At 34.6% G+C, this 17,572-nt stretch overlaps 3 protein-coding genes across 6 annotated transcripts in view; 1 reads left to right on the top strand and 2 right to left on the bottom strand.

Moving 5' to 3' along the window:
• On the bottom strand, positions 1–10,609 carry LOC111592510 (choline/ethanolamine kinase). 2 transcript variants are annotated; one of them, XM_023304741.2, is made up of 8 exons: positions 10,236–10,609; positions 4,045–4,151; positions 3,526–3,970; positions 3,299–3,451; positions 2,056–2,444; positions 1,928–1,993; positions 1,223–1,640; positions 1–505 (listed from the first exon to the last, which is right to left on the bottom strand). In XM_023304741.2, exons 1-8 carry the CDS (start codon positions 10,254–10,256, stop codon positions 443–445), a joined length of 1,662 nt encoding a protein of 553 aa, XP_023160509.1. In that variant the 5' UTR covers positions 10,257–10,609; the 3' UTR covers positions 1–442. The 2 variants fall into 2 exon arrangements, with proteins under 2 accessions (XP_023160509.1, XP_023160508.2); XM_023304740.2 differs by lacking the exon at positions 10,236–10,609 and adding an exon at positions 5,535–5,827.
• LOC111592509 (adenylate cyclase type 3) overlaps positions 10,246–17,572 on the top strand; it is a 20,256-nt gene continuing 12,929 nt past the window's right edge. For all 3 annotated transcript variants that reach the window (XM_023304733.2, XM_023304737.2, XM_023304739.2), the window contains exon 1: positions 10,246–10,324. The gene's annotated coding sequence lies outside the window, so the exon portion shown is untranslated. The remainder of the gene's footprint in view (positions 10,325–17,572) is intronic.
• On the bottom strand, positions 12,935–15,665 carry LOC111592511 (neuromodulin). Its single transcript, XM_023304742.2, has 3 exons — positions 15,366–15,665; positions 13,441–13,805; positions 12,935–13,381 (listed from the first exon to the last, which is right to left on the bottom strand). The coding sequence occupies exons 1-3, from the start codon at positions 15,389–15,391 to the stop codon at positions 13,224–13,226; spliced, it is 549 nt and encodes a 182-aa protein (XP_023160510.2). The 5' UTR covers positions 15,392–15,665; the 3' UTR covers positions 12,935–13,223.

The following is a 17,572-nucleotide window of genomic DNA, read 5'->3' on the forward strand; positions in this document are numbered from 1 at the left end:
CGAATATAATTATTGTTGTCTGCCTAACTCACGCAGTAATAATCACAGCTGCAATTGTTACATTTTGACTTTTCTTCTCGGCATTAAATCATAAAAAATATATTTATATACAAAATATATATAAACATGCCATGCACAGCACAAATCATGTATATCAGTATAGATCCACGGTCAAGTAAAGTCTGCTCATTCCTAGTCATATAGCTCATAGTGTATAGTAGTATATGGTCAACTAGTCGACCAATGCTCGCATTAACTAAGCTGGAAATATGTAATTCCTGACTAAACATTTTTCTTTTTTTCGTGTTTGTTTTTTCTTTGTTTTAGTAATTTGTTTTAGTTATTGTGTTTGTTTAAATATTAAGGCCACTTAAGTACGCTTAATGATTCGATTAAGTGCGATGATGGTTTTGCATAAAGTTAATCCTCAAGTGCCATAAATTCATTTGGCCAAATAGGCCGCCTTCAACTGCTGATATTCCAGTATGCGCGCAATGCCATATTCCTGCAAGAGACACCAAAGATGAGTCGGAAATTTAATAAAAATTCAGAAATATACAAAAATTATTTAAAAAAATTTATATATAGAGCTAAACTATTTTTTTTTTCTTGATGGAGCTTTGGCCTTTAAAAATATATTTTCATATACACGTTATATTCTATAGTATATATTTATATAGGAACATTTAATATATAAAAAAAATTAAGAGATATAAATTTTATGATTTTCTTACATAATAATATAAAAATAATTTTTTAAGCTTATAAATATATAAATATCTTAATAAATATAATTAAAAGTTTATAGATTAATATTGATTTAAATAACATTTATTTCTATTAAAATTTTCTTTCAAATTGCATTTTTATTTTATGTATTTTAATATTTAATAAAATCAAAATATTGCATATTTAACCCATATTAATTATATTATAGGTCTATTGTCCATTAAAAACTAATATAAAACCAAGATCATTTCCAAAAATATTTTATTTTAAAAATATTTTTCATAAAATATATAATTATTTTTCCTCGTTTTTTCATTAAATATTTTATACTTATTGAGTCAATTTAATTTACTATAAAAACTTACTATATAAATATATTTCATGTAAGATTTCGAAATTTAACTATATATTTAATGAAAAATATTATATTTTTTAATATTAATTAACTTTTAAATACTAATTCTACTTCCTATCCTATTTACGAAGAACTTACCCAATAGCCAAACTCAATAGCTGAGGTAACATTTACCACAGACCACAAGCTCCAGAAGAGATGCGAGAGCATTGTGAACAGTCGTATTTCAGCATCGACTAAATCAAGCTCCTCAACATTGGGCTCGTAGTGCTCATCGTCGTGATATTTCTTCAGATAAGTGACGATAAAATCACGACGCTGCTGTTCCATTGCATATTGATATTTGTAGTGGTGAAAGTATGGGAACTGCGGATTGGTATAGTCGAATGTCCATTCGATAAAATGATTGGCCAAATCGAAGCCACGATAATTGTAGGCGCAATACTCAAAGTCAATGATAATGAGATCCGGCTCATGATCGGACATAAAGCTGGAGTCCAGTGCAGAGTCATCTGTGGTGTCCAATTCCGGGCAAGGCGACGCACTATGCGACTTACTGTAGTCGTTGTAGATAATTGAAGAGAGAGAAATGCGATTAGTTCAGTTAACGACAGATATCACATAATAGGGCATGGATAACCTGTATGTATTTGGTAATTTGCTTATGCCGAATTTAAATTTCATTTTGACGACCGCAGCAACGGGGCCATCTAGAATTTGAGGTAGTTTTAACAAGCATATCGAATATATATGTATATACAAATTAATTACTAATTGAGCAATTGGCAAATAAATACGGGTTAGCGGCCAACAAGGGTTTCTTTTAAGCCACAGAGCACTCACGTGTCATCCGCGTCCAAATTGCTGTTGCCATCCAGGCTTTCGCCCAGGGTCTCATCGAAATTGGATCTAAATCAGAGTTACAGCATATATTAGCAAATATATATAATATGCCAATGAAATATAGCTACCTTAGACTGCTTATCGATGCTCTGGGCGTACGCTCGTGTCCATTGTTTGATTGCCTCAGCAGTATATTGCCCTCCTGCAGATCGTTGTGGCAAAAGACAACGGGATAGTCGCCGGCATCTATTACCGATCTTAGCCAGGCTATCTCCTTCACATAGTCAATACTGCGCATTAGTTCTCGTTGCTTTTGCAACACTGTCGAATTGGGCTTCGAGTCGATTTTGCCCTTAACAATGCTATCCAAACTGGCCAGCCAACGGTCCATGCAGTTCCAAATCCAATCCGGTTCCTTGGACATGGGTATATTCAAGCTATGTATTTCGCCCATTTTCTCAGCGATCTTCATCGAAATGCGTGCATCACCCAGCTCTGTGGTCGCCAAAGTGCGTGCCTGGTTGAATGGAAATAGAGTATATATTACTATTATTTGCATGTATTATTTAATTACAGGGTATTGAGTAGTCGTTCATGCATATGTATCGGAGCATTGAGTAGTCGTTCACTCTTTATTATTGTTCTGTGCAGTATTCACATGCACTAAACTAAATAAAACTGTTTACTCTAAAGGTACACCTAAAGACTGGATTTACAGGGCTTTCTAGCTTCATATGAAACAGGCAATTATATAGATTTACTATAGTAAATTAAATTGTAACACAAATTATCTAATATATTTTAGTATATTAAATTGCTTATTATGCATGTATAGAAATCTCCCTCTATCTATTATGATATTATGAACAAACTTTCGATGTTCTTCTACTAATCAACATTTCAAGCTTTCACAAATATATGATATCATTATATTATATCAATATATGCCTATATCCATAAATCATAATATATTTACTTGAAGAGAATACAGAATTCATCACATTTTAATAATTATTTTGACGAAACAAAAATCATTACAAGTACTTTAAAAAGTTTATCTACATAAACTTTCTAGAAGAAGTCTTCTATAACAGCATAAATTATACATTTACTTAACATATTATATTAATAAATTTGTAACATATTGACAATCACATTGATTTCTCTATCTTGACGAACATTTCACCAAGAGCATAAAGTAAACATTTGCTTGATCTGTATTTACATATAGATAACAGCTACATCTATCGATCTATCTGTCTGACTGTTCCTCAAATACAATAACGAATGCTTTACAATGTTAGAATACATTTCATATCTGTTGTTATTCTACACTTTTATTGCTCCATCCAATTCTCCTCGACAACCTACCGGTATATATTGCTCAATGCGTCCGCCGGGAAATATGCCATGCAGCTTCGGTCCAAAGTTACGTTCGCTGAGCAGGGCGAAGACCACAGACTCTGTTATCATTGTCTCCAAGGCATGATCGCCATGAGTTTGGCCATAGATGCGCAGCAGCACCTATTCTCGTTGAGAGCGAATCAAATATTAACATATATGCAAGATTAGGAAACGTGTTTGTTTTTTTGACCTACCTCACGGGGTTCCTGCTTGGGACTTTGTAGACGTCGCAGCAAACTCGAATCGCCGCTGTCGCTGTCGAAGCGTCGTCTTTTATTTGTCTGTTTAGCGCTCAACGCCGCATCATCATCTTCATCATCGGCGTGGGCGGTTGCTGAGGAATCGCTTTTGTTGTTTGTTGGGGCAACGCCCACAATAACAGATTGTGCCAAATTTTTAGTTACCTCCGGCGCCACATCTTTGATGTCGTTGTTGTTGTCATTACTGCCGCTGCTGCTGCTGATGTTGTTGCTATTCTTAGCAAATGTCGAGGCGGCTATGACGTGTTTGCCAAGGTTGACGTTGACATTTCCTGGCTGCTGCTGTTGCTGCTGCTGCTCCACCTCCAACAGCTGCTGTTCATCAAAGTCATCCAAGTCGGGCAGACTTACGTAATACAAGAAATTTGAGAGGCCACCACTAAAACGCAAAAACATATTTCACAGATTAAATTACTTTCTATTGATTATATGGAAATATTAATTAAAACTCACCTGATGCGCTTAACTACCAGCTGCTCTGGGGTAACCACCTTCCAGCGTCCGGTTAGATAGTCACGGCAAATGCGGGCAGCCGCTTGGCGAATTTCCTCAAGTGTGGCCTATTTGGATGTGTGCCAAGAGCGTCAAAGTACCAAAAACCAAAGAGAGAGAGAAACAAATTATGCTTGGTTGAAAGAGCGTATGGCAATAGAGAAGAGAACAGAGAGAGCATGCGTTAAAGAGACAGAGACAGAAGCAGAGAGAGAGAGAGAGCTCTTGACGTTTACGAATTGACAAAACAATTGCGAGTACTTGTACCCGGCAGAGGCTTTGGGAGGGTAAGTGGGTTGCTTGTACTACACATCAAATACACATATAATAATAATAATAATAATATACAATATAATAAGACATATCAATGTGTTTAATACAAGCAAAATTGGCATGCAATATACACAAGACAAAAAATAAACAACAACAAATTCTAAATAGATTCGTGTACAATTTTTAGTACAAGTGCAAGGTCGCGAGAGTGCTAAAAGTGTCTAGGCATGCAATTCAAATATACTACACACTCAAAATGAGCATATATGTGATGTCTAGCTAAAATATATTATTTATTAGTATATTATTTATAAGCTACAGATATAGATTGATAGCTTAGTTAATATTTAACAGATACCCAATTTTATTATCTACCTAACCTGTATCTATAACATATTTAACATGTACTCATCATACACCTAACATGTGAGCAAGAAATACCAAACTGATACCTTTCAGGTGCATATACTATACGCAACATATATCTAAACAAAAAAGTACCTAACAGGAAGCTTTACAGTATGCAACATGTGAACTTAGTGATAAAAACATATTTAACATGTACCTAACAGGTAGCCAATGCGTATCTAACATGTACCTAACATATGCCCAATGAGTATCTAACATGTAGCTAACAGATACCCAATGTATATCTAACATATACCTAACATGTACCTAAATCGTATCTAACATAGGTAAAATGTACCTAAATGCTAAAATGTAGTTAACAGAAATATAATGTATCTAACATGTACCACGCATATACCAATTATGTACACAACATGTACCTAAGTTATATCAAACATGTACCTAACATATACATAACATGTACCTATGATGTGGTTAGCACATATGCAACATATATTTAACATGAACATAACATGTTAATAAATATGTACCTAAATGGTACAGATTTTACCAAAAAAAGCCAAGGCTCCTCAATGTAGGTAAATTACTTATAGAAAATATTTAAAACCTTAAATTTAAATGAAAGTCAAATGGTTCTAAAAACCCTAAGTGCATGTGCTCTAAATTTTTAAATAATATATTTACATTAATACTAACTAATATGTACCAACGGTACTTTCGAATAGTGCAAAAAAAGAAAAACAATTAAATATATATAACTGAGAAACAATTGTAAAATGTAACTATTAACTTGAATAGAGTTAGCTTACATTGCGTCGAAAATGTTGCCAGATATGTTCATAGTTACAACGTGGGCGCTTACAACAATTTTGATCAATTTCTGGAATTTTCTGCTGCTTTTGACGACGAGTTTTATGTTTGTTGCAACCTTTACGTTGTCTCATACTACGATTATTCCGTTTACCAAGAAAGTTCGATAAAATGTCAACTATATATCTATATATATATATGTGTAAATGAGTGTAAATCTAATTATATAAAAAACTGATTTAACAATTTCGTATGCACGCAAGTCTTCAATGTTGTTCCGTATTAAGTCGTTTTGTTCCTCACAGCTGAGCGTTCAATAATAAACTGAAACACCTTAAAGCAAAACTGACTCATCGTAGCCCTGAGATGCCCATTCGCTCTCCTCATCTCACTCTCTCTCGCTAGCTTACTCTCTCTCTCTCTCTGTAGTTGGTGGTTGCGGCACCACCAACCACCTTGCCTTGGGGTTGCTAGGGCTAAAGCGTATATTTACCTAGAACCGAAACCACGAACGTAACTATAAAATACGTCAATCGCTTAGCCATCTGTGATTTTCAGCAGATGTTCGATTTCTGGCCGACAGGTAGAAAAGAAAAACTATTTTAAACTGGTTTAATGGCAATTAATTCTAGCCTAGCACCTATTTCAGATAAGATTATATTTTCAGGTACTTGTAAATATTGTTGAAAGCTTACAACGAAGGCCTTGATATATGTTTTTCTTGAACGTTCGTTGACCTCTTTTATAGTTTGGACAACTATTTACATTTTAACTAATGAATAGCATAAAGTGTGCATATATGTATCTATATTATGTGAGAAGACTAGATCTATAAACTATATATACATATTAGTAATTTTTCTCTTATATATATAACATTTTTATAATATATAAGTTATTAATGAATTCCAACTTCTCCTAACTTTGTTACATTCTCTTTCTTTCTCTCCTCTTTAATATCAATAAATTTGTATTGCATAATAAAGCGAATATCTTCTATATTTTATATACATATATTATATATATATATATATATATACTCGCGAAGAAAACCTTCCAGTTGGATTAAATATATATGCAGCAGGTATGCAATTATTTATTAGATTTTTCGTTTGCTTTAAAGTGCACGAAGAACTGCAACCCTTCAGGATTAGCTCAAGTTTCTCTCTCTCTCTCGACGTCACACTCTTCCTCTCTGAATGTCACTCTCTCTGCATTGATACACTGACATTTTCTACCCTCTCTTAAAGCGGTCTCTCTTTGTTTACCTTTCTATGGGATTTTTTGCTCCTAAAAACACTTTTAAATTATTTTTTTTAAATATTTATTTAGTTTTTAATTTTATATAAAACTTTTTAATTATGGTTTACTAAAAAAATAAGTATAACTTATTTACGATCAAATATATTGTATAAAAAAACTATATTTATATGGTATATATATTTCTATATATCCTTAATATATAAATAAAAATTAATATATATGAAATAAAAACTTAAAATTTTTAAGAATAAATAATATATTTTTTTTAGATATATTTAAAATATATTTTTAGCTACTTTTCATCTATCTTCAATTTAATATCCTAATGTAAAAATATTAATATAAAAACTAGATTAATCCATCGTTGCATCAAAATTCAGACAACTTTCACCAACTCTCACACATGTAAATTTAATGAGCACAATGTAAATGTTGTGGAATTTTCCACGCAATCAGCGCATTTACGCACTGTTTCTTATCAAGACGAACAACAACATAATAAATATATATATATTGTGAACATGACAGACATGAGACAGATGAAGTAATTATTTTATATATGATGTGTAAAACAATCAGAGCTAAACAAACAATGGCCAGAACATACAAATATGTATTTATATACTATATACATGCTATATATAGAAGGCTTATGTTTCAACTGATAAGCTCGTGAAGAGTATTTTATAGATCTTTACTTTAGTAAGAACTATAAAATTAACAATAAAAACTAAAGCGAACGAAACATTGCATTGTCATAAGGCTGTTTCACAGAGTCGTTTCCGGGCCTTATCAGCTCCATTGAAACTTATCATTAACTATTTTATATAGCGCCCTCGCCTTGCAAATATTTAATCGCAGAACTATTTTTGATTATAATTTTCCTGTGCCAAAATCAAATGTTTGAAGTGCGCAGCTGAAGATTATATATGGAACAGACTTTTAATGGAAAAACTACATTGTAACATTATAGTCAGCTACCGTTCCATACTGACTGTTCAATACCCTATTTAAACATTTGAGTTACTACCTAACTACAGCTTTAACCTGAAAAGCTCATTAAAGCTCTTCAGCATGAGCCTATGGATGACATAATAAGACAAAAACTTAATTTCGAATATCTTAAGGATTCCTTGCTTTTAGTCTTAAAAACTAATACCAAAAGTTTTTTAAGCAGAGGAATTATTTTAACTGTTATAAACTTCAATTTCTTTCGATTTTTTTTTGTTTTGTGTTTTAGTCCCAACTGAATATGCACATTTCATATTCTTCTAATCAAAATGCTCATATGTAGGTCAGTATTAATTGTTAACTTCCCCGAAAAATGCAGACGAAATTTCTTTCTTTTTTTGCCAATGATAAGCTGAAAGTTCGTGTTGCACAACACGAAACTAGAGATAAGATTTGAATCGCATGTTATACAAGCAAGCCCCTATTAAATTTAAGAAAAACAAGCCAAAAACTGAAATAACTATCATTTGCTAATCATTTTAAATTCTACAAACTAAACACAAATTTTAATGGTTTATGGAAAAAATCGTGACTAATAATTAGTCTAGTAAGTAATTAGTAAGCGATATCTCACCTAAATATATATATATATATATATATATATATATATATATAAATATATATATATATATATATAAAGTATATATAAATGTATACATATATATGCCAAATGCCTATCGATGGGTATGTAAATATTATTAAATGAAATACAAATTCGATAAGCAAATTTTTTTAATATACATGATAACTTATCTAATTTATAGCATATTATTAGACTATAGACTTTTCTTCAAGTGTATTGTGCTAACGACACACTTAATTAATTGTGGAATTTAAATTGATAAAAAATAAAATATATATATATAACATTTTATATTTTATGAAAATACTTCTATATATATGACAACATTAGTGTGTTGTTTTTGGCCAAATATTTGATAAAGAATCTTTGCTCCATATTTTTAAGAGGTGTGATCAACCAAAACTTTTCAAGAGAAGAACTATATATTAGTATTAGCTATTGCAGTTAGCAATAAATTAGCTGTCCAAATTCGAATCTTCTAAAATATTTTTAATTTACTTTGGTATTGTCTAAGCCAAAACATTAGTTGTCAGTGCTTATAAATATATATTTAATGCACACAAATTAATATTAATTAATTTTTAAAATTTAATTTATTCAGACTACAAGGTTTTTTCCCACATAGTAGTTTTGCAAGCTGATTCATTGCGCGATAGTAAATTATTCACAAAAGTTACTTCCAATGAAAACTAACAACAACAATAACAGATTGGGGAAATCACATATTGTATATATGCATGTGTGTAAGTGTGTTCTAGTAGATAATAATTGGCTTAAAGCAATTACCTGACTACAGCTGTGCGTCTGCAATTCGCTGCGCAACTGCGACGCAGCAGCGACGGCACGTGACCTGTTGCGCCGACTCTGGTGACTCCAGCCGTTAGAATCAGGCGGGCAGATAATGCGTGTCAGCGTGTTGCTAAGCCTGCACGGCATGCCCGTTCGCAGAGCAATCATTGCGACAAGAGAGAACGACACGAGCTTTAACCCCAAAATAAATATAACAACGAAATATGGCAACAGTTGTAGAAAGTAGAAAATTACACTTATTATAGGAAAAGAAAAGAAGAAGAAACAACAACAATACGAATAGAAACATGCTTATCAGGAACATGCTGCCAGTTGTACTGTAAAGAGAGCAAGCGACTATAATGTATAACACTGTATAATAACAATGTATAACAACAATGTATAACAACAACGTATAACAGTGCGATAAGCCCAGCAAGGAATAAGCTAGACGCGTGGAATCACCATAAAGAAAAAAAGAAATCAAAAGCCACAGCGGAAGAGCCTTGAAATGACGTACAGATCGGCACTGAAATACTCTTTCCGATAAGAGAGCAACACCTTCAATAAAAATAAATTTGATTAAGCTTATCAGTTCATTGAGATTTACATCAATGCCATGTCAGAACGCAATAATAATTTATTTAAATACTCTAGATTAGTTAGGTACTTGACACATATATGTTTAGTACCAACAAATTGTTAACAAAACAGAAACGAATTGGTTAATTAGTTATTCCGAACATCAATCTACTACAGCACTGGCGCCGATGTCAAACAAAAAACTCAATTCATAAAAAAAAAACATTATTTTTATGTTGTTTAACTTGTAGGTGGCAAACGTGTTAACAAAGTTAATGGACTTCTTTGTGCGTTTTACAAGGGCCTTAAACCGCCAAAGATTTCGTGATGACACACGAACGGTGTATCGGTCAATGTTCGCAAATTACGTACAATTTGCAGCAACAACAAAAATACTGAGAAGCTGCTACCAAGAGCGAACACAACTATAATGCGGGTTATAAAGCATTCTCTGCATTCTGCATTCTCTTACCGTTTGCAAATTGTTGGACATCTTGTGGGCTGTTGGTGCATACACTCTTCCTCTCTTTCTGCCTTCCACACGACACGATGTCCAAAAAGGTACGTAGCAGCAATGTGTGTGTGCTTGTTTTTGTGTCTGTGCTTGCCTGTGTTTTTTTCTAATTTTTTCTTATACGTTTCTCATTTACACTTTCAGTTGACAACAACAATTACAGATACTATTCACATACACTATAAACTGCGACGTCACTGTTAGCTAAATATAATTGCAATAATAGTAGGAAAAAACTAGTCGCGATGTTGACTGTTTCTGTTTGATTAACGGTTTCCACTTTGCACTGTTTTCCGCTTTAACATCCACTCGCTCGCACGATTCAATTGGTACTGCGATCGAAGCTTTGAGTTGTTGCAGAGTGTTAAAGAGGACAGTGCGATTTTCGCCTACTCTTCTTTATCTTATCACTTGGTTAAGCGCTGCGTGTCAGCTCTCTCGCCTTTGCATTTCGAACTGATGAGTTTCATAGCGTTCTGCTAACGAGCTTTTTAAAATGAACAGCAGCAGGCTAGAATTGTGATTCTCGCTATACTACCAATCTGTCATTGTTCATATTTCGCAAACTCACTAGCGACTCAATGCTGACTGCTATAGCAGTTTGTAACTGGAATTCTAAAAATATTGTTATATTTAAATACAATCTTACAGTTTTTATAAATGTAAAATTTTGAACCAATAATAAATAGAACTAGTTTTAGTTTAGTTTGCTTACGTTTGGACACAGTCTGTTTTTTTGGGTCAAAGCCAATCAATTGCGTTTTAAATAAATATGTTTGTATATATTCTTCAAAGCTCCATTGGGAGTTTTGTAAAATTCATGCCAATTGGCACGCACACAGTGGAAAATTATTGTTACACGAGGGCTGTACAATCCATATGTAACTTAATATGCAGAATTAACAGAAAAGCCCACTACTTTTTGAGCAACACTCGCCAAAAAGCTTTCGGTTTACATGGTCAGCACAATGCTCTACACGATGGCAGCTTTCGCTGAAAGCTCAAAAAATTCTAGCTTACCGCTGGAAAAGCTTTCAACGCTGAAAGCTCTTGCAGACGCTTTTCAAATGTACTTTAAATATGACTCACTCGCACGGATGCGATCATATTTATTTTTGTGCAATTACTATATCCGATATTATATTTCTATTGAGCTTTTTTAATGTAAAGATTGGTTTTAGATTAGAATTTTAAATGCAAATGCATGCATATATATAAACATGACTCATAAATTAATATGCTAATTTGTCATTGGAGCTTTTTGCGACGCATTTTAATGCCAAAAAGGTTGCTGCTGATAAGCCATGTCTATTGGTGTACAGTCGCGTCCCCTCAAGCACACATGCATTCATATACAAACATGCATGAGTGTATGCAAACACAAATACACGTACACGAGCTCACACTGATACAATGCGAGCGAGTTCTAGGAAGTTTCTAGAAAGGTGCAAATCCCCCAAAACCCAGCCAAAGAGTAGACAGAATAATTAACTTGGTTTTTGTTTTTGTATTTCTTTTGTTCTTCCATTTATTTTTGAATGTTCTCGAATGTTGTTTTTTATTTGTGGTTTTATATCATTTTTTTCTCTGGTTCTGGCTACGCTTTGTTAGCCATATTCTGCAGGTTGTTGTTGCTTAACTTGGCTGTTCTCTACTTTAAAGTTTTTTCAATTTTGACATTTCTTTCACATACACTGCTCTAATTTTAATTACGTGTTCTGCGCCTACCTTTTATTTCATTTTCCTTTCTGTTTTGCATGCGTTATTGCCTATGGTTTGGTCTGTTTGTTCTATTTTTTTGTTGCTCTTCTGTTGCCTCTAAACAATTACTCAAAGTTTATGGAGTGTGTGTGATAGAGAGAGAGAGCTGAATAGGAGTGAGGGGGAGGAACCTATTTAAATAACAAACCACCAACACTCACACACATACATCTACATAACGCTCTTTACACAAAATTAGGCTCTTATAATGCAAACAACAAAATTAGAAACGCTTGAAGACTTAGCCAAGTTAAGTTACACAGTAAGATAATAAATAAAAAAAATACAAAAAAATGGTTGTACATTAAGCTTGTTAAAAATAATTTAATTTCCTTAAGTTTGGCGAGTCGGCGCTGTTGATTTCATTGCTACATAAAAAACTTGATATATCTTTCATATACGTATGCATATTTCATTAAATGATTTCTCAATTCTATTTATAGATCGTTCAAGTGAGGAAGGAGCTTGGAAGGGGCAGCTTTATGTTATGTGTTGCTTCTTCTTTAGGATTTCTTTTTCGAGTTTTAAACATAGAGCTTGGTTTTCTTTTAATATAAATATTCATATATAATATAGGATCATACATAAAATTAAAAAAGAAATTATCTTAAAAATGACAAATGCGTAATGTTAAATTTGTTTTCGTTTACTTTTACAAGACTTGCAAGTTGTTTTTTGTATAGTTTTTGTTTCGTTTTCTTTTTATTATATAATTATTAAATTTGATGCTTTCCTTGTGTACAACTCTTTTTTGTTTTGCTTGTCTGCTTAAAACGCATCTTAATTGTTTCTTTTTTGTATTTATATATATATACTTTTTTCTTTAAAGTTAAGTTTTTGTTTTTGTTTAAGTAAATTTTAAATGATAATGGATTTTTTCTTGTTGTGTTTGTTGCTTGTTTTTTTTGTTTTGTTTCTTTTTTTTTGTTAGTAAAGTCAGAGAGAATCGGTACATTTTAAGACTACACGCTCCCTTTTTACAGGATTGTTATTAGAGACGCCAGCACACACATGCACACCCACACACACACACACTTACTAATGTCAGTGTTTGTGTGCGTGTGTGTGTGTTTGTGCATGAGTGCGTGCGCGCATTTTGTGTGTGATTTGTTTGTGTGTTAGTAAATTTAAATGTATTACTGTGCTGCTGGCTGAGCGGGCGATACGATGCAGTTAGCCAGGACTTTAGGCAGCTACCTCGCTGGCTTCGGCACCATTTTGAACTTCATCCTTTGAGCTGGCTTCGTCCAGCTTCGCCTTCTTCTCCGGCGTGGCAACGACTTCATCTGCTTTAGCGGTGGCCTCATCGACCTTTCGCTTTACAGCTTCAGCGGCGGGCGCATCTAAAATGGGACAAAAGTTAATCCTCTACTTTTGAGGTTATGTTTGCTTTTGCGTTTACCTTTTGAATCACCGTTTGCTGCTTCTGCATCGTCGGCGCCATTCTCAACGGCTGCTGCTGCCTCACTGCTTGGCTTGGCCTCAGCTGTTGTCTTCTCGTCAGCCTCCTCCTCCTTCTTCTCATCGGCTGGTGCTGCGGCGGTTGCTTCGGTCTTCTCGCCATCGACAGCGTCGGCAGCGGGTGCAGCTTCGGCGCTCGCCTCAGCACCATTCTCCTTAGCGCCGTCGGCGCTGCTGCTCGACTCCTCGCCGGCACCGTTCTCTGTGGTGGTCGGTGTCTCTGCTGCTGCTTCATCGGCAACAACGGCATCCTTCTTTACAGCATCAACCTCCTCAGCGGCAACTTTCTCAACCACGGGGGTATCGCTGTGATAAGCAAAACAAAAAAATAAAAATAAAACAAAAACATTAGTTAGAAAATTTTACACTAAAAAATTTGTCCAACATTTCGCAATTGTATGAAAAACGAGAACAAAATTCAAGAACACAAAAGACCGGCAAATGCCGTTAACTCCGCAGCCGGCGTCGCTTCCGCGTTGGCTACAACCACCCCCAGTAGAAGTAGAACCAGACGCACAGACATACACACAATCACATTGTTAAAAGCATCTGCCGCCTCAAATGATAAATGGGAGCAACAACTCGTGGAAACTGCGACGCAAAAGTAAACGAAAAAAGGTGAGCGGCATGCGCTTCCATATAAAAAATTGTGCTTTTTCCTTTATACACCAGTGGGATAATAGGTGTACATAGCATAAAATGTAAAGAGTGAAGAGCAAAGGCAAAGAGCAAAGACAAAAAAAACTGGTTTTTATGTTTTCAACACTACGTACATCTCCCTCGCACATACCTTCTCTGAGCCGCAGTGCGCGCGCGTCACTTACACAAGCGAAACAGCAAACCTAGAGCAAGCGAATAAGCGCACGCTTAAAGAATTGCATTCTAAGGCAAAGCGGCAAAAATAACGGTCAAAATACATGCATATACACTTACACAAACACCTATACGACAATATCCCAGCTCCCCCAACCATGGTAAGCAACCAACACAACCTCAGACAACAGACAAAAGGTTTCTAACGGTTATCTTTAACTGCGTCGCAAGAGCAGTTAAAACAAAACGCAAAGAGCGAAACGTAGACAATAAGGCCAACCGGCAGTGCGTTTATTTTCGGCAATGACAAAATATACCTGAAAACAGAATTTGATTTGAGCAGCTTATTAGCACAAAAATGAGCGACAAGAGCGGAAAGAAAAAGGCAAGCGGCCAACATTGCCAAGCTTTAAGCTTTAAACGAAAAATGCGCAAGACAAAACTGACAAAAATTAATGGCCAGACGACAGCAGCAAAAGCAAACAGACGAGACAGACAAAACGACAGCTGAAACTCAGACGGCACAAAAAAGAGCGGCAACTTGAATGCTACACACTGATGCAGTGCTCACACGCTCGCACAAATATACATACATACATGCATACTTATTTGCGCACTCCGCTTTGCACACATCACACACACGTACGCTCAATATATTACTTCTTTGCCTTCACCAACCGCCACCACGAACATGCCCAACAACAAGCATGCTGACGAAGTCGCTGCCGCTGCCGTCGTTGTTTGCCGGCCGGAGTGTGAGCGAGAAAGCGTCATGACGCCGCGCCAATTTCAACGGCGTCGTTTTTTGCGCGCACGTTTGGGCAGCTTTGGTGTAAGCGAGACAACTCTATATATTGTTCAAGCATTTTACGTAGATAGACACAAAATTCAAAAAGAAATTTTTTCCAAACCGTTGGAAGAAAATGATGTACACCACTTGCGAAATTAGCTGCAATTGCCGCTATATATATTGTTTAAACATATTCAACGCACACACATTCGACATAGGTTAAAGCACACACATGTACACACAAAACCAAATAAATTACTCACTTCTTTTTCTCAGCCACATCAGCCATTTTAACTTTTAAAGAATTACTTTTCAAAGAGAAGCGCGAAAAGTGTTTAGTTTTAGTTTTTGCAAGTAGCACGCGTACGTAAACACGACTTTTTTAATACTTAAAACCAAAACACGTAGTTTCAACAAGATTTGCAAATTTTATAAATTTGTGCAATTACTCTTGCTTGACCACTTTTTTCAGGTAGCTCTGCTGCTTATAAAGTTGAATGCCTGCTGGGTTTTTGGTTGCCGTTCAGAATAACGTCCACACAGTTACGCAGAAAAACGCCGAATGAGACAGAGACAGAAACTGAGGTAACTTTATATACACTAGGTATTTTAACATTGACATCGATGATTTCCAGAACCAAATCAGATATCGATATATTTGCTGCAAAATATTTTCCCTAGATTAAGCTTTGTTAAATTTATAAAGCCGTTTAAAATATTTATTTGTATGAAATTGGTGAATACTAATTTATACAAACTAAATTTAAATAAACTCTGCTTAAATTGAAGCCCGTACTGGTTTAAATTCATTTTTAGCGATATATCATTTTGGGATTAGTGTGTTCAGTGAAAGCATAATGTTAAACTCAAAATGGCACTGTTATATGGGACTATGGCGTCGCGCTACACTGTGGTGAATAGTGCGAGCGCAATAACCTTTAAAAACATTGTATGTAAGAGAGAGAGAAAATACTTTTACCTTTCAATAAAAGCAGAAATATATGTCTTATCGATAGCTGTGTAAGCTACGATATTTCATATCATAACTATTAAAAGCACAGTTCAGATAAAATTAAATTTTAGTGCTTATAACTTTTTCACTGTGAAAAGATTTTAAATATTCTTTTTGATAGGATTATATTTTAAGCGTTTAGGATTCCATTTTCTGGAATTTTCCGAAGCAGATGGCCTAACCGTTTTCTGTTTTATTAGTACCGATATGTATAAGAAATATGTCAAATATAATGATTTTTCTTTGCTCCCTCTGTCTATATGTAGTATAAGCATTTCATTTAGTTTAGGTTTTAGTTTAATAGCTACAAAAGGTGAGCAACAATTTGTGTTCGGCTTCCATGAGAAAAGGATTACGAGAACATCTGCTCTTTTCCGAGGACCTATTTCATCCCAGCTGCCGTACAGTTCTGCATGTATATAGACAGATGTATCCACCAAATTACTTTCACTGTAGAGGCGAAATATTAAATAATTATTAAAGAAATTTGAAAGAAAACTGGAGGCTTCCTTAAGAAAACATAAGCCATATAATGCAATGACTAGTTTTTTGTTCGTAGCATGTATTGTACATTATTTTATTATAAGTTATATACGCACATCAATTTAAAGCAAGAGTACCCCAATCCTAGTTAGTTATGTTAAATGCGGCGAAAAGTAAAAGCTATCGATAACCATATTGAATAGTACGTTGTATTCACTAGTACAGATACACGTTAGCCCGCCAAATGGAAATACAAAGCAATCAATCAAAGTGATGTTCGATTTGTTCGAGTTTTGAAAATAAGCGGAAATTGCAGCAGTCGAGATTCACGGGTAGGCAGGTAATAAGCAGCGGCACAGTCGAGACAGATGGATTAAGCGGCATCACGTGCCATTGTGCACGTCCTGGCTTAATATTGTTCCCTTGCAAAGAACAGCCAGCTGCTTGCCCTGTTTTATTACCTGGTGTCGCATTTGTTGATTTGTTGTTGGTGCTGCTGCTGCTATTACTGCTTTGAATGCGCGCGTTTTTACATGGGGTTTCCAGCTGCACTGCAGTGGAAGGTCTCAGTACATGCATCTATATACATGAGTAAATGCATATACATACATATATATCCATAATAAATACATGTTTATATTAATTTAAAACAATTTCATCTCTTATAAAAATTTGCTCTTATAAAATGGAAAAATAATTCTTGCTGTATTTTTTAATAAACTTTTCATCATTTGCTTATGGCCCTCATGTCCCGTTAAAAATTTGATAGGCATGTAGCATTTACACACATACGCATACATACATCGTTCATTTGCATGCATGTACATTTTCTGCTATATTTATATAAATGTATGTGTGTGTGGTCTACCTTTGTATTTGCACAGTGGGTAGTTTTCATTGCTGCTCAGTGTACAATTTTCAAGTATCACCAAAAATATTCATGTATTCGATACCACAACTATTAAATACTACTGT

Source organism: Drosophila hydei, unplaced genomic scaffold (genome assembly GCF_003285905.1).
Source record: "Drosophila hydei strain 15085-1641.00,03,60 unplaced genomic scaffold, DhydRS2 tig00000253-arrow-arrow-pilon, whole genome shotgun sequence".
NCBI classification, from domain to species: Eukaryota; Metazoa; Arthropoda; class Insecta; order Diptera; family Drosophilidae; genus Drosophila; species Drosophila hydei.